The sequence below is a fragment of the Zonotrichia leucophrys genome, chromosome 4 (genome assembly GCF_028769735.1).
Source record: "Zonotrichia leucophrys gambelii isolate GWCS_2022_RI chromosome 4, RI_Zleu_2.0, whole genome shotgun sequence".
NCBI lineage: Eukaryota > Metazoa > Chordata > Aves > Passeriformes > Passerellidae > Zonotrichia > Zonotrichia leucophrys.
Genome location: NC_088173.1, coordinates 38090946 through 38115033, shown reverse-complemented (window position 1 = coordinate 38115033; position 24088 = coordinate 38090946). Strand labels below are relative to the sequence as shown.

General features: G+C 40.8%; 1 protein-coding gene across 5 annotated transcripts in view; it reads right to left on the bottom strand.

Annotated features, from left to right (window-relative positions):
• Positions 1-726: 726 nt before the first annotated feature.
• The window catches only part of PTPN13 (protein tyrosine phosphatase non-receptor type 13), a 111739-nt gene continuing 88377 nt past the window's right edge, over positions 727-24088 (bottom strand). For 3 of the 5 annotated variants that reach the window (XM_064711190.1, XM_064711191.1, XM_064711192.1), the window contains exons 25-48: positions 23630-23773; positions 21823-21916; positions 20958-21043; positions 20265-20427; positions 18566-18780; positions 18386-18484; positions 16465-16826; positions 16092-16266; positions 14658-14816; positions 14239-14410; positions 13926-14136; positions 12806-12876; positions 11709-11770; positions 10874-11030; positions 10371-10547; positions 9041-9123; positions 7777-7832; positions 6567-6670; positions 5324-5472; positions 4662-4752; positions 3669-4006; positions 2937-3152; positions 2119-2181; positions 727-1098 (exon numbers count right to left, since the gene is read on the bottom strand). In XM_064711190.1, coding sequence (XP_064567260.1) covers positions 1018-1098; positions 2119-2181; positions 2937-3152; positions 3669-4006; positions 4662-4752; positions 5324-5472; positions 6567-6670; positions 7777-7832; positions 9041-9123; positions 10371-10547; positions 10874-11030; positions 11709-11770; positions 12806-12876; positions 13926-14136; positions 14239-14410; positions 14658-14816; positions 16092-16266; positions 16465-16826; positions 18386-18484; positions 18566-18780; positions 20265-20427; positions 20958-21043; positions 21823-21916; positions 23630-23773 — 3528 coding nt within the window. In that variant the 3' untranslated portion in view covers positions 727-1017. The remainder of the gene's footprint in view (positions 1099-2118; positions 2182-2936; positions 3153-3668; positions 4007-4661; positions 4753-5323; positions 5473-6566; positions 6671-7776; positions 7833-9040; positions 9124-10370; positions 10548-10873; positions 11031-11708; positions 11771-12805; positions 12877-13925; positions 14137-14238; positions 14411-14657; positions 14817-16091; positions 16267-16464; positions 16827-18385; positions 18485-18565; positions 18781-20264; positions 20428-20957; positions 21044-21822; positions 21917-23629; positions 23774-24088) is intronic. The other 2 variants (XM_064711193.1, XM_064711194.1) reach the window with 2 other exon arrangements.

Sequence of the window (24088 nt, the reverse complement as noted above, 5' to 3'; positions counted from 1 at the left end):
TGTGGTCTCACTGCCCAGGTGGGCTGAAAAACAAGGAGGGAGGGAAAAGAAACCTTTCACCATAGTGTGGAAAGTCTCCAGGAATGAGCCCACAGATTCTGCCAGATTTTTCAAACAGGTACTGGAGAACAGAAGGACACTGAAAAATTAAAGTGTGAACTTTATGTCTTAGGGGCAGCAAACACAAAGAATAATGCCATGGAAGGCCAAGAAGAATCAGTCACAAGGACACAAAAACACCCAGACCCACTGATCAGTGTACATTAGGTATATTTTTATTTACAGAGTAGAGATGCCTAATCAATTATAAGGTTAGACACCCAATAATTCAGCTTTTTTTTTGTGTAAAAGTATATAAATATATACATAAAATTCTATGAAGTAAACATTATTAACTGTGATACAGTTAACATTCACTACTATCCTTATGCTAACAGGCATCTCTTAAAGCTTAAATGCTGATTTCAAGATACCCTCTATAAAATAGCTCTAATTGTACTAGAAGGACAAAAATTCTGTGCCATGAACAAGCTTTCAAAAGAGACTAGTAAAAGGTCTTTGTAATAAAGTTTACAAGATAAAAATACTGCTTCATCCCTCCCACTTCCCCACCCTGAAAGAAAAAAATACCCCAAAACAGTTGCAGAACTGCAGGAAGTAATATAGGATTACTTTTTTCTTCTTCTTAATTTTTCTTTTTAAATTAAAATATTTTTATTTCTGTCTTTCATGACATATTAAGCAAGCTGCAAAAAAAATGCAGCTTTATTAAATATTGTTATACAAAAATCTCACATGTGCATCCATGGGGCTGAAGATAATAGTGGTATTGTATGAGCTATCCCTTTTCCTTAAAACTATGTACCTTATTAGGAATGATGGAGAGACTTCATAGAAAAGGCATTGGACAGCAACTGAAGAAAGGGATTATAAAACTATTGGCAAGACAAATAAAATGCTCCAAAGCCTCTCAATCTCCTTGCTTCCTTATTTTAAATGCACTTCTGCTTCAGTATTTTATTTGTCTCTCTGTTTTTCTTCATCCTGGAGTTTGTTCAGGACATAAAGGACAACTTGATAGCAGAAAATGTACTGATCCTGTAAGAAAAAGGAAATTACAGAACATGTGAAAAATGCCTGCACACCTAAGCGCTCCCACTTGCACTTCACAGTTGTACAGCACTTTAAATACTAGTTATACTCTTAAATAAAACCACCATCACCAAATCCCAAAGAAAACAAAAGACCCCAAAAAACAAAACAAAACAAAAAAAAATCTCCAAACAAACAAAAAGGCCACAGTGGAAAAAGATGCAACCTCAACTTAAAGCAAATACAGACACTCTTCTGCCACTATCTTTCATAAGGGACATTTATCTATCTTTCACACCAAAAGCACCTAAAGAAGACTAGGCACTTTATTTAAGCAGAAATTAAGACAGCAAGTGAATTTCAAGGACTTGCATCAATAATACTTGCCAACTAATACAGAACTCAGAGGACAGTGGAACTTCTTTCCTTAATCTGAGTGATGGAGGTGTGGGCGCTGGTAGATGTTTTGGGGTGTGAGGTGGGGATGGGGCTGATAGTTTGCTTATTTGATTTCAGGTTTGTTTTTTTTGTAAACTATGACTTCACATTTCCTTCCCATTCAAAGAAAAAGTGCAGATTTTAACAAGACCTTGTGATGACCATGTCTAAAGTTAATTAGCTCTAGATCCAGATTATTTCTAAAAGATTGAACTTCTGGATGAGTATATCACCAAAAGAGATCTCAAGACATGTCATTGATTCACAGCAGCTATAGTTAGGGCTTCTCTTCAGTTTATAATGCAACTTGAAACCAAAAAAGCTTAGCTGACCTCCTCTATGAACACATGCTTTTGAAGATGAAAACTCACTTTTTTTTTTTTTTTTAACACAGATCAAATCAATACAGCATGTTAAAAACAGCTTGTGTTTATAAATGTTAAATACAACCTGCTACTCATCTGATTTAATTCCTGTGACACAAATGTGTCACAAGAATTACAGTGCACAAAGACAATTGCTATGTGCATCACAAAGCTCTCTGGCACTTCGGGTGGTTCAGTGAGTGCCTGGGGAATGCAGACCCACCTCTGTCTGAACCATTCCGTGTCTCTGCAGGCGCATGGTGCGCACCAGGTCCGAGATGTCGAACTGCCAAAACAAACAGCAAGTTAAACACTCAAAAAAGACAGACATGCAGAACAAAGGGACATCCCCAGCATCAAACCAGGGAACAGAATTAGGTACATCAGTAATGAAACAAATAATTCACTACAGCCTATGTTTGTCTAGTAGGTAACCAGCATGTGCTGTCTCTGGGCAATCTGGATGTGGTCCTACATCAGACAAGCCCTCCTTTTCTTGTGTTCTTTCTGGATGCAGCCTGTCTTGCTTACTCTGAGGTAAGCACGCAGAAAAGAGTTTCAGACATTCAGAGGGAGCTTAGAAACTCTATTGAGCTAAGCTAAGATAAGCTTAACATAGTTTATCTTCCTTGGAAATTCAGCACAGTTTTGCTACCCCAGGCTGCTGAAGGACAAACATAAGGAAGCTAGCACCCTCCTGTGGATCACCCTAGAAAGCAATCCCTGGTTGTGCTGGAAAAGTCAATTCACACACCCCTTCCACCAATTGCCCAAGCAACCATGGCAACACCATTTTTCCCATGGCACGTGCCAGAAGTCCACTATGGTAGAAGATGACCTTCCAACCTGAAGTGGCACCTGGCTGCTGAGGTTCCCTGAGCTAACCCACTGGATATCAGAGCTCTCCCCACCTGGGATCACCAGCAAAGAACCACAGTACTGCCAACAGCACAGCACACTCATGAAGAGATTGCATGGATTCAGTGGCACACACTTCCTGCAGGTCAGGAGCACCCCTGGGCCGCCCCCTGGGATACTCACATCGAGGTCTCTGCTGATGAGCCCCAGGACCACGTCTATGCAGATGAGGGTGCCCGACCTGCCGATGCCTGCGCTGCAGTGGGTGATGATGGGTCCTGCCTTGTGCACGTGCCTCATGTACGAGATGAAGGTGAGCAGATCGTCCGGCTGCGAGGGCGTGTCGTGGTCAGGCCAGGCCACGAAGTTCAGGTGGGAAATGTGCCGCACTTCACCCGTCTGAGGGACAAAAACAACACCACTGTTTGGCACATGGCAAGAATGAAAAGAAAGAAATGGAGTTCCCAAAGAAAAGTTTCAGAACAGAGGGAGACTGTGAAGGTGCTTTGTAATTCAATACAGCAAGAGCTAAACTGGAAATAACTAGTAAGTAATTTAAAAGTGCAAGGTTCACTCTGTGCAGACTGAGCTGATCACACAGAGGAGTCAACCAGCCAGGCTGAATTATTAGTGAATTAATATCCCTACATATGTTTCTGTGGCCAATGGGGACCAAAATTTAGAGTCTTATTAGTGTAATTAAATCATAGCCTGGCCCAAATACTGTAAAGGTCACAAAGCAGCACAAGCTGCCATGAGGAACAGCTGCCCAGTAATGATCACTGGGCAAAGAGGAGAAGCCCTGGGTTGCCTCTTGACGTAGCCAATGCAAGTGAAAGCAGAAAAGGCAGAAGTACAAAGGTAAATATGGCAACACAGAAAATACTCTAAGCATGCAGAATTAGATTCACTCACCTGAATCTCTTCGAGCTCCAGCACCCTGATGATGAAGCCCTTCAGCTGCTGCAGTCTCACAAGAGCGAGGCGCAGTCTGTCATTGATCATGGTGGTTTTATTGAGCACATCTGGCCAGTAACGCTGACACTTTATCTTTTCTCCCTCAACCTCCTGAGTCATCATGGCAATCACAGTACAGTTTTGCTCCCAAACCATTTGCCAGAAATCTGCCACAGTAGTAGGAAGAGGTCCTTGGCAGGCAATGTAAACGAACTCCTCACTCCCCACGGGCATGCGAATGAAGCTGGCATTGATGTATCCACCTTCCACCCCGAGAGGGACTCTGGTGGTGTCATCTGTCACCCCCACAAACAGAGAGACCTCATGTTAGCTGTGCACATCATCTCACCCTCACACAGTACAGGCTGAGCCTTACACACTCACACAGCACTTACGTCCACTGATGCTTCCACAGCTTGCTTTAGCATAAATAAATCACTTAAATAATTTAGGACACTAATCAGTGCTTTTAATAAAGAAAAAATGTCTACAGGAGAAATATAAATCAGCAGACAGGTGGGATAAGCAATTTGAACTGCAGCAACTCTGAAAAACAGAATTTTTCCTCACATAGAACTAACCTCTGTCAGTTCTTACTTCTCAACACCTAACAAGCAGAATTTTATGGCGGACAATTTACTGACAATAGAACGTGTCTGTTTTTCCAGTTCTGCATGGGTAAAACTGAAAAAAACCTTGTCTGGTTTCACATGTATACATCATTTAAGACATGGGACTTGTTAAAACAACTGATAAGTCTGTGAACATCCATCCCTATCTACTACAGCACAGTAGTATATTCACTGATCTTAAACTGCTTTATAAATGTTTGCTTTATTTTCACCCTTACTAGGATTAGGAATCAAACCATGCCACCTCTGATCCAATCCATCTGACCATACAGGTGGTGACAGAATGTCAACTGTGAATTTCAAATGAGTTAGGACTTACAAGGAAGTATGTTTTTATATCTGTTCTTTCTCCTGTTCTCCTTTGCTTGTCCAATCAAACACTGATCCAGAGGTTTTAACTCCTGGAGGTTCTGAAAAGAAGCAATTATGTGCATTAGGAAACACTGGTTGGTAATAATAGCAAGAGTGGTTATGTTATCAAGTCATTAACAAACAGAATAATTAAAAATCAAATCCTAACATGGACATGCAAAATAATGCAGTCACAGGAAGGAATCTTTTACACAGCCAAGAAAATGAAATTAACAAAAAAAAAAAAAAATCTATAACTATCAATAAATATTTAATGTCATTCTCTCAAAAAAGAAAAAAATCATGTAACATGGCTGACTTAAGACTTTGAAAAAACTGATTTCACATTCAGTAGCTGGACTTTACAGTCCTCGTCTATGCCTGTTTACATTATATTCACTTGGTAATTTACCAGAAACAAGAATGATGCAAAAAGCACTTATGAACAGAATTCAAACTGATCTCATCTCTCAGCAGCTTGTGGGAGAAAGAAGTCTTTGGTGTCAAGTCTTTTTATCTCTTTTGAGCTTCCAATTAAAGAGCTATGGAATTCAAGGCAGTGATGATCCAGCCATTCTATTTTTGTTTCATACTGGGAGAAAGGACTTTAGAGGACAAATAGTTACTCACTTCAATCTCTTTAGAAGGGACTCCCTGTTCCAGCAATCCACGCAACATCCTGATCACTGACTTCAATTTGGCTCCTGAATATTTGCCTCCAGGGAGCACATTCACAGTAGGGAGTGCAGAGATCTCTTCATGTGTCACTAGGGGGAAATCTAGCAGAAGATATAAAATATAAATAAATAGCTAAAACCAGGGAAACATAAACTGAAGCTCACAGTTGGATTTGCATGTTGCTGTTTTCTCCTGAATGCCCCCATACACAGAGAGAACACGGCTCTCCTCTTAGTTTGGCAGGCAAAAGCAAATTAACTAGCAAAACCATAAGACACAAAATCAGCTCTGATAAATCCAGTAACTAAAGGGAGTATTTTCCTGAACTTCCAATAAGTACATTGAAACAAACTTCAAGTGCATTTTAAATGTAAGTTCTTCACACAATAACCTACAAAAATGGATGGACATGTACAGGGATAATTCAGAACTCTCCACATTACAGGCTGTGACTTGTTTTTAGCACTAATACTCAACACGTATACGGCACATTTTACAATTGTCTCTTGGAAGGACATTTTTTTTCCAATACATCTTGCCTCCCATCAGGCCTTCAGTGCTTCTCTGAAGCACAACAAAAATTCATAAACCAAGAATCTCTCTGGTACTGCAATTAGAAGTGTCTTAAACATACTGACTTAGTCTGAAGTGTCACATGGATTATCCTTTCTTCTTCAAACGAATGCAAAGGACTGCTGCATATGAACTTCAGGAACTAACATTTCTAATGCCAGCTGCCAAACACATCAAACTGTACAGATGCCACTCTGCCACACTAAGCAGCACTGGAAGAATGACAGGCGAGATAAAAAAGTAGTGCCTGATCTGAGCATGGGGTAGCTGGTATGTGTGAAACACATGATGTATCAATCTAATCACAGTCAAACATATATTTATTGTTACAGCTGAGTGAGCTGATACTGATAGTGAGACAGATACTGAGGAAGGAAGTATTGCAGCTAGTCCCAGCTTTCTACAACTACAGACACAACATTGCCAATATTTGTTCCTATTAACTCTCACACACTTACTACATAAAAATGTAGAGATCCTTCCCAGTGCATTGCTGAGCTGTTTGAATCCCCCTTATACCCACCCTGACACACTCAAAACATACCCAGGACATCTCAAAATTCACTTCTGTTTCTATAAAGTGACCCTGAAGTTTCCCAGTGATTATGTAAAATGTCCTTGCCTTTATTCACTCTCTCCTGGCTGACTGATTCGATCGGCAGCTCGTCGCTTCCCCACGTGATCTCCTCTTCATCTGCCTGGCTCAGGGAAGGCTGTGGAGGGGATCTATGAGAGGACAAGGTATGGAAGTAAGAAATAACACCTAGAACCAACACATTTGCCACCTAGTTAAAAAAAAACAAACAAACAAGCCCCACCAGAAAGTAATTTATAGCTACAATTATTTCTGGACTGGACCCCTACACCAGTGATCTCAAAAACCCAACTTTTTTCCTCCTTGGTTTTCTTTTTTACATCCCCAAAGGGGATCTTAAAAATATAACAGTGGAAAAAGAGCCAGGAATATACAAATCTAGTAATAACTACCACTGCAATTATTTTTCAAAGGCTAAGCAATTAAATAGCATCCAATAGCAGATTTGTACCACTCACACAATTCACTACACTTGAGTATCTATTTTCAATTGTAATTTTTCTAGCTTTGTTGAAGATACTGATGAATAGATTAAGTATCTTAGGTCATAACGCAACCAAGTCTCAATCCCAAACTTCTCACAAGCTTAACAACATAAAACCATATACATTTTCATTGAAATTTCACTTGGACTAAAATTATTTCACCAAGAAAAACAACCTTGGGAATATATAAAGTTCAAAGTGGCTCAAAGGGACAACTAGCTAGTAACTTGGTCAGTCATATGCTTCATGCTCCACGGAAAAAACAGTAAGCCCCAGGCACCCAAATGGGAGCTGATGGAGCAGAGGAACTCTACATTTGAGTTGCAGTAGTCTAAAACCAGAATATGTAACACTAATAAAGGTTGTATGGATTTAAACTGAAGACAGCATTGATTGAGTGTTTTCTTCACATCCAAATACCCAGTTGTTAGCACAATGCAAATTATGTTATTTGGAGACATCTGAACACAGTCCAGCTGCTTGCTACAACAACATATGAAAGGAACAGATAAAAGTAGGGTGTAGTAAACCACATAAAGCTGACTAGTATTCAGGAAAATTACAACTTTTAAAGTAAGGAACAGACCAAGAGAACAATTCAACAAGCCATTGCACAGATATTTTACTGGGTTTGTTTTGGGGGTGGTTTCTTGGTTTTTTTGTTGTTGTTTTTTCTCATTCCAACATATTACACTTCAGACTTCCAGACTTCATGGGTTTGCTTTCAACCAACACTAGAAAAGAAATTTTACCTTTCTGGCACAGCTTTTACTTCACAATAGTCTTCACAGCCATTTACATGTGTTGCCTAGAAGAAGATGCATTTCAAAACACATTAAAAGACATAGTTACAACATTCACATGCTGCAAGTTTTAAACAATTAACAATTACTGAGAATATTTCTGAAGGGTACTAAGTTCAAAGCAGCACATAATGGAAGACTTTCCTCTTTTAGACATCTCATTAACCCAAAATAACAGAGGACGAGAACACTGAGCACTTGGAAAGAAACTCTACTGTAACAAGGCCAAAAAGCTATATTAAAATCACTCCTGACTCTCAGCAGCAGCAGAGTCACCTAAGTTTTCCCCAGCTGGCTTTTTTTGTTTCTAATACTTAGAAACCCTTTATGAGCTAAGCTTGACAGTGAAAACTTCTGCCTCAGAGCTGTCAAGCCACAGTTCCTATAGTGTGGATATGGAACACAGCTCGAAATGACACAAACTCCTATTCACACCTTCCTCAGCAGACAATGAAGACTCAGCAGCGCAAAGGAAGGCATTTCCATCCTTCTTTCAAGAACAACTCGACAAAATAATTTCTACATTTTAGGCCAACTTGCTTTTCCACTGCCATACTGGGACAATTTTACTCATGGCTCTCCCTAGAGCACATTGACACAGAGCCAGATTCCTAATTTGATTTTCAGCTCTACTAACTGGACAGAAAGCTGCAAGAGGCAGGATGTGCTGGAGAGACAGAGTTCTGCTGATTTAAAACAAGAGACAAAACCCAGGCTTCCAGTGACTGATGTAAACCAGGACACACAATACCATAGAGTAAACCACATATAGAAGTTATTCAAGCTAATGAACTTATCCTAGCAAAAAGCAGCAGGAGAAGAAATTTTAAATCCATATTTTCACATTTTGGACAGTAAGGTCTACATGGCATTAATTTTCACTGTGACCACTTCCCTTCTTTGAGCAGGAATCACTGAAATCTTTTAGATTAAAAAGCTGAAGTACCATTAATAAAGTAGTTTTATTACCACTCTTTTTGAAAAAAAAAAGCTGATGGACTTCATATGATAGTGTAAAATAACTTTAAGCTTTGTCCTCTTACATAGGTAATTTATAATTATAGGCTATTTAAAAATAAATGTTTGCACATCATTTAAAGCTACTACCTACAGTGATGTTATCATTTAAAGGACATATCATGTTATTACCACCAATTCTATGCCAATAAGGAAAAAAACTGAAAGATCACTTGCCAGCTTCTTGCCATCCTACCTCTGAAAAATCTTCAGGTAAAGATGACCCATCACAGTCTGTGTCCTCAGACTTATCTTCTGTCACCCTTCCATTCATCTCTGCTGAAAAGGAAAAATCAGGGGATACACCATAAACACACCAGAAAATGCCCAGGAGCCACCCTCTCATAGATGTGAATCCTGTTCCACCTGTCTGGCACCAGACAGGGAATACAGATGCCAGAATAACCAAGAAACACATTTTGAGGCTCTTTGCTACCAGAGTGTTGAAAAGAGTTCTTACTGTATAGGATAAACAGACTTTAGGTTTCTTTATTTGATAACTGGCATAGCTGCCATGCTATGTGAGGTTGTTTGCACAGAATATCTGTGTCACAGCACAACTGATGGACAGGCTGCAGCTACTGAGGTATCACATTATCCCTGCCAGTGGTTATTCTGCAATTCAGTTGGACTTAGACCAGCAGTAGGTCCAAACCAGGACTCTACTCTTTGCATAACAAAATGTAATTAGGACATGCCAGATAAAATCTGACTTGTATTTGTCTGCTGTGGCAGCACCCTGCTGCTATACCCTATGGATTCAATTCATCTTCAGTCACAAAGGACAGCCTACAGGAAACTGGGAGTACTGGAGCTCCAATGATATTCCTCAGCTGAGATTCTGGCACAGCCAGAACCTCAGTGATCCCTGACTTCTAATGCAATGACCAATGACAATAACCCAATGAGCTTGTAGTCATGACCTGAAATAATTACAACTTTGAAAGGTGTATATTGAGTTTTAGAAGGAATCTCTACAGAAGCAGCAAGCATCTTGCTTGGATTTTTGGAGCATGCATACCACAAAGGAACTACAAATCCTACTCCTCACTACATCTGAGTTAATGACAAGTAAAACTGAGGAGATGGAATGAAGCAAGAAAAATGTGTACAGTCAGAATGAGGTACTGAAAAAGAGCCAATCTTTCTAAAATAGACAAAAGTTGGTGAATTGCTTGGTTTTGAGAGATTTCAACACATTTCCAAGTTGTGCAAGCTGAAGTCAATGAAATGCTGAAATGCTTCAGCACACCAACATGACTGCATCTGCAGGACCAGGTATCCAAACAATAGTAATTTCACTCAAGAGACAACTCTAGAATAGGAATAATTTTCCCAGATTACTTAAAGCAAAATTCAGATTTTTTCAAACCAGAACCTCACTTATTACATTGCATCTTGAATTCACGGTAATCAGCAACTATTTGTCTGTGTTCAACTCCCCCTGTTGACAAATCAGCTGCTTACTTGGCACCTTGTTTCAGTGTTTTGCTGTCTGTGATTTTTTTTTTAATGGCTCACGTTACCTGGCAGGTGATTTTCTGATGCAGCCTTCTTGAGATGCAGAAGACTCTGAGCCTCTGAAGTTGCATTATTCTGATTTAAGAGATTCTGGGCTTCCTCATCTACAACATCCAACAGATACTGGACAACTTCATTGTGGTCATCTTCATCATAATACTCATCATCTGGAACCTCTGCTCCTGAAGGCAAACAGTGCAAAATGACAAGTTTTCCCAGTACAGCATGGTTTGCAAAAACTAATTTAAAGGGGCAGACACAAGGCATTATTTCTAGCTGTTACCATGGCCTTCCTTTATTTCTCTCTAACAGAAAATCCAATTTCTATAAATCCACTTTCAACATCAACTAACTCCCATAAAGCAATGCACAAGACTTGGAAATGATCTTCTAAAAGAGACTGCCAGCCTAACATTTGCTTATTTCAGCATATTCAACCATGCCATGATTCTTTTGCACTGGTACAATAAAGACAGAATGACACAGTGCCCATCTCATCCCCTCTTACCTGATTTGTCAATGTGTTTAGGAAAATCTGACATCTGGTTGGTAAATCCAAGGGAAGGTGCATCTTCTGCCCCTGAGAAGTTCATTAGTGCTTTTGTGTGATGGATGTTGTTTTCTGTATTTCCCTGAGAAGGTCCCAGGATGCCATTGCCATTGACCTGAGGAAGCAAACAACAATCAACAAATTGCTACAAATTAACTCTTAAAGAGCCTGGCAGTTTGTTGAAGCAGCAAACAACCACTAAAAAGTTTTCACCTCTCCTCAGCAACAAATGAAAACCTCTATTCATATCATCTGAGATATCTGGGTGATGGATGAGAAGTTTCATGTGACAAACAAATAAAACAAAATCAAGGAAATAAGAAAAAAATTCACATGCTGATGAAGCAGCAGCTTTTACAATAGAACATGTGGTAGTACTTAACATTACTTTAATCCCTATAAAATGTATACAAGATTCAGTATTTTTGGTCCCACTACAACAGCATTTCTATGGAAAAACTAAGGGGGGGAAAAAGAAAGAAAATCACCTAGCAAATATAATATGAAAGCATCTGCAGAAACTATGGGCTGAATGGAGTATCCTGGATGATAGCCTAACATCCTTTTCATAAGACAATTTCTCTTTCAACAAAGTAGTGCCAAAAGAAAGAGCAGATCAATTTAAAAAACTTGCATTTTTATTATGATCACTGCTTATTCATGTCAATTGATAATAGTGGGTTTGTATACTTTGATCACTAGATTGTTTCCTTCATGTATTTAGTTTTAGAAGTGTTTGAAGCAGATCCTTTTCTCTGGTTAATGGTAACAGGCACAAGAGAGGAGCATTTACCTTGGGCCCATAAGCATCAGTTGACTTCTCTGTTTTATCACAGGGATCGCCACAGGAAAAACCTAAAAAAAAGTGGGAAAAACAACTACTTTTTCTCTGAAATTAAATTAGCCCCCAGTGATTATTTTTATAAAATAAGCAAGTATTATTTAATACATTACAGCATGAGTAGCATTTCTGCCTGGTTTCTGTGCATTGCCAAACTTCTGTCTGAATGACTACGCTTCATATAATGGCTTTTTGAATGTTCTATTTAATGTGATCAGAAAGCATGAATGCTAATACAAGTAACCAACTCAAAGCAAAGAGAAATGTTGATAAAAAGTTTAACAACTTACAGTGGAAACATACATCTTTGAGAACAGTGTTGATTCCCTTTTCCTCAAAAAGTATGAGATACAGCCCCACAAACATCTGTCATTGACTACTTTTGTTCTTTTTAAATATTATCTGACACTTGGGTCCTTCTTCAAAAGAACCCTTCTGCTCTATATTAGAGAATTACTAAACTACACAAGAGATGATATCATAAAAACACTATTGGTGAATCTCTTTTCATGGAGCTTTTAGAGGAAAGATCAAGCAAACTCCTGTTGGAGCTGGTCACAAAAAGCTGGACTAGGATATTCTCTTCTGGTCCATATCAGTTTGTTGGAGAATTTTGCTCAGACATGGCTTGAAGGAAAAAGGGCCATGAAAATATACAGCTGATGGAAAAGTAAAAGGCAGCTGTAAGCAGCTAATTCTCAAGCCTGTTTCTCAGAAACGTCTCTGTAAACAGCAAGAGTTCTCAAGCCCGTCTTCAATAACAAGTAAATATTCTGTCCTTGGCTGGTATGGGAAAGCAAAAATAACAAACCACAGGTATTGAAAACAAAAGGAGGGGTTGGTGTTTAATCTGTAACCAATGATGAGCTCGGGTTTTGCAATATGTATGAACTTAATTAACACGGTTATAAAATGTGCATGCTGGATCAATAAATTGGAGTTCGATGCTGATCAAAGGATGGGTCGTCTCCCTTCGCTTTCCACATCAGTTCCTTTATTTTTATAAACAGGTGAATTTCACTTGCTATGAGTAAGCACAGAAATCTTACCATTAGCTTTCATTGGCCATGGACTTGAGTTCTCTGGGCTTTTGGATTTTGGGAACACTGCATGACCATCTCTGTGGAAAGAAATATTTACAGGAATATTTATTAAAAAAAATAAGTAAATCACGGTAAGCAACAGATATTGAAGTAAGCAGTACTACTGGTAAAACTGCTAATCATTCCCAACCAGCTTGGTGTCACTTGCAAACTGAGGGAGGACATGTCCAATCCCCTCTTCCAAATCCTCAATAAAGAAATGGAACTGGACTGGCCCTAGCACTGAGCCCTGGGGAAACCCCACTAGAACCATTCACCATCACTGTCTCACTCCAGCCAGGTTTCAACCCAGTGAGGAGCATCTCCCCAAGGCATGGGCTGCCAGCTTCTCCAGGAGTGCTGTGGGAGACAGCATCAGAGACTTCACCCAATCCAGCAGACACATCCACACAGCCTTTGCCTTATCCACCAGATGGGGAGCCCATCATGAAATTAGATCAGGTGGGCAAGGCAGGACCTGGCTTTCCTGAATCCCTGCTGGCTGGGCCTGATCCCTTTGTTCTGTACATGCTGTGTGGTCACTCAAGGTAATCTGTTTTATAACCTCCCCTAGCACTGAGGTCAGGCCTATAGGCCTGTAGCTCCCTGCATCCTGCAGATGGGTGTCACACTGCTCACACTGCAGTCACCTGGGACCTCCCTGGTGAGCCAGGACTGATGACAAACGATGGAGAGTGGCTTGGTGAGCTCTCCTGCCAGCTCCTTGCATATCCTTGGATGAATTCCATCCATCCTCACTGACCTGTGAGTGTCCAAGTGCCACAGCAGGTCTCTGACTAATTCCTCCTGGATTGCAAGGGGCCTATTTGAACACTTGTAGTTCATAGCTGGACACAGCCTTGTGCATCCAAGAAGCACAAAGACAGCAAGTATCACATACCCTTGTGCTCCACTGCAGCACAAAAGCTGTGAATTTGCAGACCCTTTCCATAGAGTCAGTCCTCAGTAACATGTGGTGGTTCCTGTCACATCAGGAACAGGTTTTACTCATACACTCTCAGATACACTCACACAACCATGCAAGAAAAACAAAAAGTACGGGGAAGCATCTGCTTCCAGAACACACCTGGTTGCTTTGAGCACCACTGTTGGGAGGCATGTTTCCAGCATTCTTTTGGCTTCTTTCAGAGTCATTCCTTGTGTGCTTACTCCATTAATGTAATGGATAATATCTAGTACATGGAGACTTTCCTCTCTGGCAGCAACTGATTTGGGGAGAATGTCACTAATATACACAGCTTGATAAAGGCTGTCATGGCCTCCTGATAAGGACAAACCTTTGCAGGGAAAGAAGGGAAAAACAATAAAAATCAAGGTTTCTTTGTAACTGAAGGGGGAGGTTTTCCTTCAGGGCAAAAAGCAGATTAATTCTGTGTTACCTAGCTCCTCCTTATGGCACATCAGTGTAATGTCAGGCAGCAAATGAGGCAACACTGGCATCTTTGGTAACTCCAGAACACGCCCCAGCACTAATCTGACAGTCCTGGGGGCAGCTCGCAGGAAGTTGACAGCATCAGTATGGCTCATGTTGGTGACATCAATGTCATTCACCTGCAAGGAACAAAGCAACAGAGGTGTCCTTGTTAGGCCACAAGTAAGACAGCATTACTGAGGAAGAAGGAAGGAACATTGCTGTTCTGAAGTGCCATTGAATCATGTCTCTCAGAAGGTGCTATCTTTACTCTTTAACCACATTTGACTTGGCCTACAACACAGCTCCTTTTTTTTTAATTATTTTTTTGACTCAAAGTTGTCCATTTTGTGCAATCCCCGAACATGAAAAGGTGAATTCTCTCACTTTTATGAGTCGGTCTCCAGGCCGCAGTCTCCCATCGCTTTTGGCAGGATCCTGAACAATGTCATGCACGTAGCAGCCAACACTGTCGTTACCTTTGGTCACTGTGAAACCCAGGCTGCCCTTGTCTGACTTGGTCAGAGTCACTCTGAGCTCCACTTCCTAGGGGGACAAAACAGCACCTTACTAACAGGCAATCAGAAGAAATAAGAACATTTTACTGAATTTAAGACAATGCATTTACCTACTGATTTAAGTGTGACACAAGCCTGGCACAACGTTTCTTATCAGGCTCAGCTTAAATGCTTCAAATAAGCATCTCTAATGAGTTCAAGACAGAACCAAATAATGTTTTACATGGAATTCACATGGGGCCAAAAGTCTATGAATTAAACATAATTTTGAAGGCACACATCAAAACTCACACCTTATTTCACCCTAATGTAGGTGCCATATATAAGAAAGGCTCTGTATTTTTAAATATCTCAACACATCCATAATTATTCAGAACAAAAATAAGTGAGCATATTTTGCTACAGTGGGACACAAAATTATAGAGCTTTCTGGAAACTGAAGACATGCACGTGTTTTGCCCACTTTAATTTGCATTAATTTTGATTTGAAAGATATGGATCTGTCTCATTTGCATTAAAAAAATCACAGAGCACCAGGAAGGATGGAGAAAAACTTCTGAAGAAGGGACTAAGAAAAGTACAGTTTCTTGTCAAAATGGAGTATTGGCTACTTATAACATGGAAGACCCTCACAACTGGGATGTATCAAGACTCAATTTCAATTTTTTTCAGTATTTGAACAGATTACGTGATGATATGGAAGTCCCTTAGATACACAAGACATTTCTGTGGTATCAAAAGCTTTCTCAAAAGAGCCTCAAAAATAGGCTCCATCTTCCAGCACAGCAGAAAATCTTTGGGATTCATATTTATAAATGCAGCAAAGAATAGGGTCTCCTGATGCCCTTGATGCCTCAATTTGTTCTCTGACCTCTGAACAACCACCTAAAACTAAAAGAGCAGAAGCAAGATATCTGCCATTTAAGCTTCCTCTGAGTACATGGTTGAGAGGTGGGTAAATATTTAATGCCAAGGTTTCCAGGATGAAATGACCCATGAAATGGACATACACACATCCACCTATGTACACATGGATGCCTCCACATCCACAGAGGGAAATGTATCAACTCTTCAAGAGCCCACACAGAAAATGCCTGCAGACACTGGTATAAGCAGCTGCCACTGATTACAAATGGCAGTGTATGTGCCATTTAATAGGCACACAACCAGAGTAGTGCAAGTATAGCCTACAGCTATCCCATTTGTAAATTAATGTGCCTACATTCTATCCACTCCCAAAATCACGACTAAAACAACCACAGCAGGACATTTAGGCTCCTGAAAGACAGAAATAGTGTATTACTGGCTCATATTCTTCAGCATTTTTTTCCAGCTGGGTGAGTAATGAATCTATTTCTCCCAGGTGTGAAGTCAGCTCAGAGACAGGAGTTGCATAACAGTCATTTATTAACATGGATGTGGCAACATCAGGTACAGTTCTACAGGTTGGGATCACTGGCAAATCCAAAGGCAGATCACTACAGATAAAGCAGAAAAAAAAAGAAAAACAGGAGTAAGTACAATGTGGCTGTCATTCATAAATTAATATATGAACCAACACTGACTTTATGCAGATGTAAAAAGCAAACCAAGAGAAGCGTTTCTATGAATAGGTCCAATGAACTACTTTTATAAACATTTCTGCAGGATGATGAGGATCATTATCAGCAGCATACCTGTCCTCCAGCTCTGCCTTGCCGGGAGCCTCCTGATCAGGGTACAGGATGGTGCGGACAGCGTCCCTCTGGGCAGGGTGTGCCTCGTACTGAGCCTGAGCCCGTGCCTCAGCTTCCCCTGAGCCCTGGTACAGCGCTGAACTCCAGCCCAGGCCCACCTGGGCCGCTGACTCCATCACCTCCTCATCACCACTTCTGCTGCTGTCGCTGTAGCTGTCTCTTCTGGAGGGAGATTTTAGCCTTTTCTTGCTCAGATCAGTAGCTTCATTTTCATCTGAGCTGTCACCTTGTTCTCTATTTGATGGACCAGAAACTTCTCTGCTGACCTCTGGAAAAACTTGTTGGGGCGAATGGATGGGGGTCTACAAGAGCAAAAGCATTTAATTCACAATAATCCAGTTCTGATGACAAAAGAAAGTTTCAAAGACTGCACAAAATTACCAAAAAACAAGGAGTCAGTGGCTACTGACCCAACTGTTGAAACACATCATAGCAGAGTTCCAAAAAGTTCAATGCAACTTGGCCAAGACAAAGTGTGCAAAAATCTGAAACTTATGTTGTTAAAAACCTTTAAATTAATCTAAGGAAAACAAAAATACTTTAGCTTCAGAAAGCCTACTAACAGATGCCTTTAAACACTCCCCAGCAGTCTTCTATGCAAGTACCATGAAATCCCTTCCAACCAGAAGCTGAGGCTCACAGAGCTACTGAAGTCAAACCAGCCTCACAGAGGAGGGAACCAGAGAAGCTGTCAACCAAACAGCAACAGTAACAGACCACAAAAACTAAGATAATTTATGCAAATGCTGACTGTTAACCAAGTTATTAACCACCAGACTGAATAACAATTTTGCCAATTGTCACATATTCCCAAGCATTATGTCAGCCAGCAGACAGAAAAGATTTAAAAACTTCATTTATGCTTTTATGGTCAGATTCTTGTGTACATGAAAACATCAGTCTGTGATAATGTAAAAAAAAAATTTGGTTTTCCTCTACTTCTAATATGTGCACTGTTTTATTAAAGTTCCTGTTAAAGTTTGATAAAGTTCTATTAAAGTTCCTGCTATTCCACATTACAAACATGTCTATTATAGGAAGAGTTATTTGTGTTATGAGTTTGCTTAGTTGCATCTCTCTCACTCTAATCCTAACTTCACTTAAATTTGTATTTGTCTACTTGGATGACCCACAAGGATCATCCAAGCCTAATTCCTGGCCCTGCACAGGACAGCCTCAAGAATCACACCCGGTTGCCATAAAGCCTTGTCCAAACGCTTCTTGAACTCTGGCAGGCTTAGTGCTGTGATGAATTCCCTGGGGAACTTAAACTGAAGACCTGTCTTCATTAGTTTTACACTTTCCTGTGTATTATGGAAAGCCTAATTTTTGGGCAATTTGTCCTCTACACTCTCTTTTGTTGAAACACATTTCATTTCCACTTCTTCAAGTATCCTAAAATGGCCTTCTGCTCTTTCAATTTATTTACTGAACCATTTTGAAAATATTCTTTGGGACATCTCTAATTTCCAGGAGGTAAATATGAATACATTTTCCCTGTCTTTACATACATCAACACCAAATCGGTGTTTTGCAGAATATCCTTCACAAAAATATCCAATTTCTATCTGATACCAACTTCAAAACATTGGGCTGCAAAGAAATCTCTGCTCCAGAAACACTGTGCTAAACCAATTTCTCATGCCTTAGGTCACAAAATGAAGGAAAAAAGCTTTTGAAGCCATACATTCCTTTAACAGTGCTCTCCTAAGGAATTCATTCCAAGAACCACATTTCTGTGGTTCCGTTATTCCATTTGCATCTTGCATCTTGCAGATGGAATAACGCAGATGGAACTAACCCACCCACCCACCTTAAACAGCAAATAATGTTTAAAAAAATCCCATTCCAGACACCTTACCAGCAACAAAGGGTCAATGTCTGGTAGTATTCCGGATGGTGGCCGGCAAAGGAGAAGAGAGACCTCTGGAGATGTTCCCCTCAGAGCAGAGATGACTTCCTGTGGCCACAGAGGGATTCACTGTGAGATGCAGACTTGCAGGACTATCACAGTACGAGTTTCACTATTATGGGTACAAACCTGCTGGGACAAGCCCTTCAGTGATGCCCCGTTCACTTTCAGGATGACGTCCCCGATCTCAATCTGCCCGCTCTCTGCGGCTGGCTGCCCAGAGAAGAGCTTCTTCACCCGCACAATCGTCGAGCCCAGCTGCTCTGGGGTCAGGCTGTCCTCACGGCAGAAACTGAACCCGAGGCCTGAGCTGTTCTTCAGGAGTTTCACCTCAAATGTGTTCTCTGTAAAAGAAACATGAACTGTGGTGTAGCAGCTTTGGGTTCCTCTGGGTCTGGGTTGAAGACACTTGAGACAGCAGTTCATGCTTGGACTCAAGGGTTTATTATTTCTTATCAGTAAAACAGCTCACTACTGTGAGTTCAGCAGCTTTTTGTGAGAAGGCACAAAATGGCTAACAGTCTCTTGTTACAAGGTCTTTTAAGACTAAACTATCCAATTAAGAGCTGACACATAGATTATTTTCCCTTTTAACCCAATAACTGATCCCCAAAAGCTTGCAATGTGGACTTTTCTGCCCAATTACAAAATGCCACTCAAATCCATGAAGAAGGAGGAAGAAGAAACATGAAGAAGAAACCCAGCATGACACCCTGTGCCCCCCCATCTTGCTTCTTTACTAAAATTCCCAAAATCTAAATTGCTCACCAAGTGATACACCTACACTACTCTCTATAATCTATTTCACACTTTTGTGGATTCTAGTCAACCTTGAAGTCTAGGAAACTTTCTCCGTGAATGAGGGTCAAGGTCAGTGCTCCCCTGGGGGTCAGGACACCCCAGAGCAGACAGAGAAATATTCCTGGTGCCCTGGGTTTCCACAATTAACTTATTATTTCCTATTGCACATGGCCATGGAAAGAGCATCTGGTGCTCATATTCCAGACATGACAATGTGCAATCTCCCCCTCACATGGCTCTTTCACTGAGTTGAACAGAAGTGTTACCCAAAAGATCCCTCCAGGTTAAAGGGGACAAAAAGCTGATCACAACTTCTCAGTCGGCCTGCTTGGCCTGACATCAAAGTGCAGGAGGGCAGAGTGTCTCCAAAGGACTTATTCCCTAGGTAGTCCATTTAGGAACCTTTTAAAGCACAGAGTGACACAACCTTTCCAGCCACTGATTAGTGAGAGCAGCAGCTGGAGCTCCTGGCAGACAGGACAGAGCCCATGCAAGAAGACCCAAAGGTATCTGCAGGGGTTCTGCCATCTGGGTAGGCTTCCCTTCACCTGCACAAATCACCAGCAAGAGAGGCTGAATTATGTCAACCTCTAGTCAGGAGCACAAACCCTTCTATCTTCATCTAGCTCTTGATGTCTTTTCTCTTCTAAGACAGGAGCTGCAGGACCCACAGAAGCACTCATTTATATATAAATATCTAAATTCCCCTTGGCACCCCTTAGCAGCACCAGATACAGCAGCACCCCCTAACTCCAACCTTGCTACAGCCTTGGCATCTAAGATGACACTGGGAAAGAACGTGAAACAGTGAGAGAGCAAAAAGTTAACAGTAGTTAAACAAAGTAACCAAGATGTGAAAGGAAGTGTTAAGAAGAAACACAACGGCACAAAACCAAAGAGACTGCATTATGTGCAAGGGCTTGGTACAGGTTCTAACCCACTCCATTTCCATCCCAAGAAGTAAAGACAATCTTATGAAACTACAGGATGCTTTGACAGTTAAGACAATTGTTCTGTGGGAGCTGACCTGCAGTGACAAAGCTGTAATCTTTGGCATTTGAAGAATCTGTTGCTGGCTTCTCCTGTGGCTCACACTGCCCCATCTGGCATGGGAGCGTGCACTGTGGTGTCACTGGAGCATGAGCCTTGGCCCCTGAAAGCTGACCCTTTTCCAACAGCAGGTGCACCACCTAAAGAGATGAAACATTCTCCAGTTAACTGGCAACAGAGATAGCACAGTCTAGAGTATGTGTTTCCTTCTAACTTCTCAAGGTCCAAACTTTTACAGCAGCAAGTGTTAGAGATACTCCCCTCCCCATATATGTCCTCCAATTACTCCCCTTTTTTTAAGGGCTGTTAAATGACAACCTCCAAAATACACTAATGGACTTGCAAGACATTTGCCAATACAGTAAGAAAGGGTTTTCTTCCTATAAAGTTGTGAGGGTGTTAAGAGGTGTCAAAGATAGTGTCACTTGCACATTTGTAGAGGGAATTAAGTTAAAAACATTTTATAAAGTGAACACAAATAGCAGTTCTCAGCAGTTCTGAATGTGTACACTCATTGACTATTTTCAGGTGTGCCAGGAAGCCATGGAGTCCTAGAAATCAAATCTAAAATAACCACAACAACACTGGGGAGAAGTCCAGTCTTGAGGTTCCTTCACCTCTTTTCTCAACTGGTTCATCACAGACAGGAGTAGAAGCAGCAGCCACTCACCTGGCCTGTGTTTCTCAGGATTTCAACAGCTTGCTTATGGGTAGCTCCTTCCAAACTGATCCCATTGACAGACAGCACACGGTCACCTACATGAATAATTTAAGAAAAAGTAGGCAGAACATCACCTATAAAACATCTATGATGCACAGAAACTTTCAAGTCTGAGCTCACAAGGACAGTTATTTAAGGAAGTTCTCCTTCCCTTCCATGCTCTGAGCCAAGAAGAGAACTTTGCAAATAAACTATATGGTTCAAATCAAAGGTCTTTTCCAATCTAATGATTCTGTGGGATAATCCCATGTCAAAACTAGTATTAACCATCACAGTGAGAGCCTGCCAGAAAGCTCAGACTCTTTATTCAAAACAAATCTTAGTCTACAGCAGGAATGCTCACTTCAGTGAAGAACGTGGCCTGGCTTTCTAACAAGAAGAGCCATAACAATTACAGCATTTTCTGTATTGAGTTGCTGGGCGTGCCAAGCAAGAGGGCCACAAATAACACAAAGCCCTCTCTCTCTGTGCCTGGAACAGAGAAGCATTCTCCATTAACATAGGCTGCTTTAGAGAACAAAAATCCCACAAGCTATCTCCTATTTTTCCCTTCCACAGCCTCAGCATTGCTGGTTCTGCAGTTGATCTACATTAGTTTTTTAATCTTCACCTGCAGAATTAGCTATCAAGGCAATATTTAAAATGACAACTGCAACAGCTTGAAGAAATAGTTCTTCTCAGTGAAAAACGTGCAAGGACAGGAGGCAAACAGAGTGCTAGTTTCCAGGCCACAGGATATTGTCAAGTCCCCCCCAGACAGTCCTCTGCCCTTTTTCCACATTAAGAGTCCCCACTAAAAGAATGGAAATCCTACCTTTTTCTATTCTGCCATCTGCTTCAGCTGCTCCCTTGGGAATGATTGCTTTCACATAAATACCACCATGCCTTATGCTAGTATTTACACCACCCTAAACAGAAAACAAAAATAGGATTGTTAGTCATTTTGCAGTTAGAATACTTAGTAATTAAACACAGTGTGACACAAGGAAAACTGTTCTTAGGAAGCATTTGGGCTACTGGCATGTAGAAAAACCAGAGAAACTATCAAAATCAAAAAATGTTACATCAAGCATGTTCAGTGCAGTCATGCAATTTGCTACGAATGAAGTTGGGGTGGGAAGACTGTGAAAACACAATGCATCACAATGCAAATGCACAAAACACAAACAAATGTCCTTCAGCAGAAATATGTCTGCATTTTGTTGGACTTCACATGCTTGCATGCACACCAAAGCTCAGAGATGTGCAAGAGCACAGCATGCCAAAGCAGGAGATGCACAACCATGCAGTGTCCTACTCCAACACAACTTCTCTGATGTAACAGGAGATATGGGAGTGCTGCTTTCTCTCAGTTCAGACAAGTTTGAAGGTCCAAGCTGCTCAGGCTGAACTGACATTGTTTTTGGAGGGCCTTGGCCTTTCTGCTGATTGCAGAGGGGTAGGACTACATGGTCTTTAATTGTCCCTTCCATCCTAAACCATTGTGTGATTCTGGCTCACTGTGCTCCACAGACTTGGAGGGAAGGGGAAGACCAACAGTGTGTTAATGCTCACTCCCAAAGCACCCAGGTAACTCACAGGGAACTGCATACCTCTCCTCACCACCACTGCACAGCAAAACAATGAAGGGGCAGAATGGGGGCTGGAAAAGCAAAGAGCAGTGAAAACAACACCTGGTCGCCTCTCAAGGGAAATCTCTGCATTGGCTGGCATCTTCTGGCATCTCTACAAAGCCAGTGCATGCAGGTCTGGTGCTACTCAATAACCAACTCCTGCTCCACCACTGTTCCTCCAACTCTCTCAAGCAATGGAACATGGCTTTGAATAGACTTGGATGCCAAAATAACAGAATTTCCTTCTGCTCTTTTTACAGTTCTAGCCATATATATGGAAACAGCACTAGGCTTCCAAATCATTCCTCCACCAAAAATAGCTGAATATTAAAATACACTAAAATGTATATATTTAATACAGGAACAGACGCAGTGGAAAGTGTATGTAAATTATTCTCTTCCCTGAAATGCCACTCTGCAGTATGACAGGCCCTAAATATAAAACTACTTTCAAAATCTTATAGCCTGAAGAGATAGCAGTCTTAAAAAATATGGTTTTGACTCATATCGCAAGAAAGCAGTGTCATCCAGGTCTCATTTGGGTTTATGCAGTTTTTTGCTTTCTGCCTTTTCTCCAGCAGAGGGAGAACACTGAACATGGTGAATGTGACTGAGCGTGCACAGATACCCTTAAATAACAATACTCCTTCCACTGCCCATGGTGCCAGTCTGGGAGGGTCTCCCTTCCTTCCTTGCAAATCTGCCACAAGATTAGGTAGCAAGGGACAAAGACCGTCTTGTCTTTTGTACTCACAAAGCAGCATCTGTGATAAGAGTCTATTAGGGCTTTGGGGCTCCACCATAAAACAAAAAACAAAAATTACTTAAGGGTCAGATGACAAAAAAATGAATATAAATTAATAGTATTACTTTTCAGCTTTGGTAAGATTAACTACACATCAATAAATCTATAAATTAAAGTGATTCCAGAAAATATTTTGCTTCCTTGTAATTTAGTAATTTAATGGGTTGCTGGGAGTAGAGAAAAAAGAGAAAACATCTAAAAACCTTGTCAAACAGTACCGTGACACTTATTCCCAAGCCGTTATCTTTTTTTGCTAGTTCAACCTCAAAGATATCTCCAGGTTTAAGAAGTGTTGTAGAAACCTTTTTAGAATTCACTTTGTTTGCTGTATTCGATGAGGAAGAATCCTTTAGTTACAAAAACAAAAAAAAAAAAAAAGAGAGAGAGAGAGAGAAAGAAACAAACAAAACAAAAAGAGACAATGATTTGCCTTTTGCCTTTGGAACAGATGCTTTTAGCTAAGACCCTAAAGGGTAAGGGGTTTGAGTCAGACACAACCAGGAGGAGTCCACCTGGCAAAGTACCAATTAATAACACTCACTGCTTCAACTCTTTCCATTCCTGCCATTGAACAGGTTTAGCACACAAATATGCTTGACCTTTAGCAGCCAAGTCTTTACAGTCCAAGTGAGCTGGGTACAGAACACCGAAACTGCAGTACC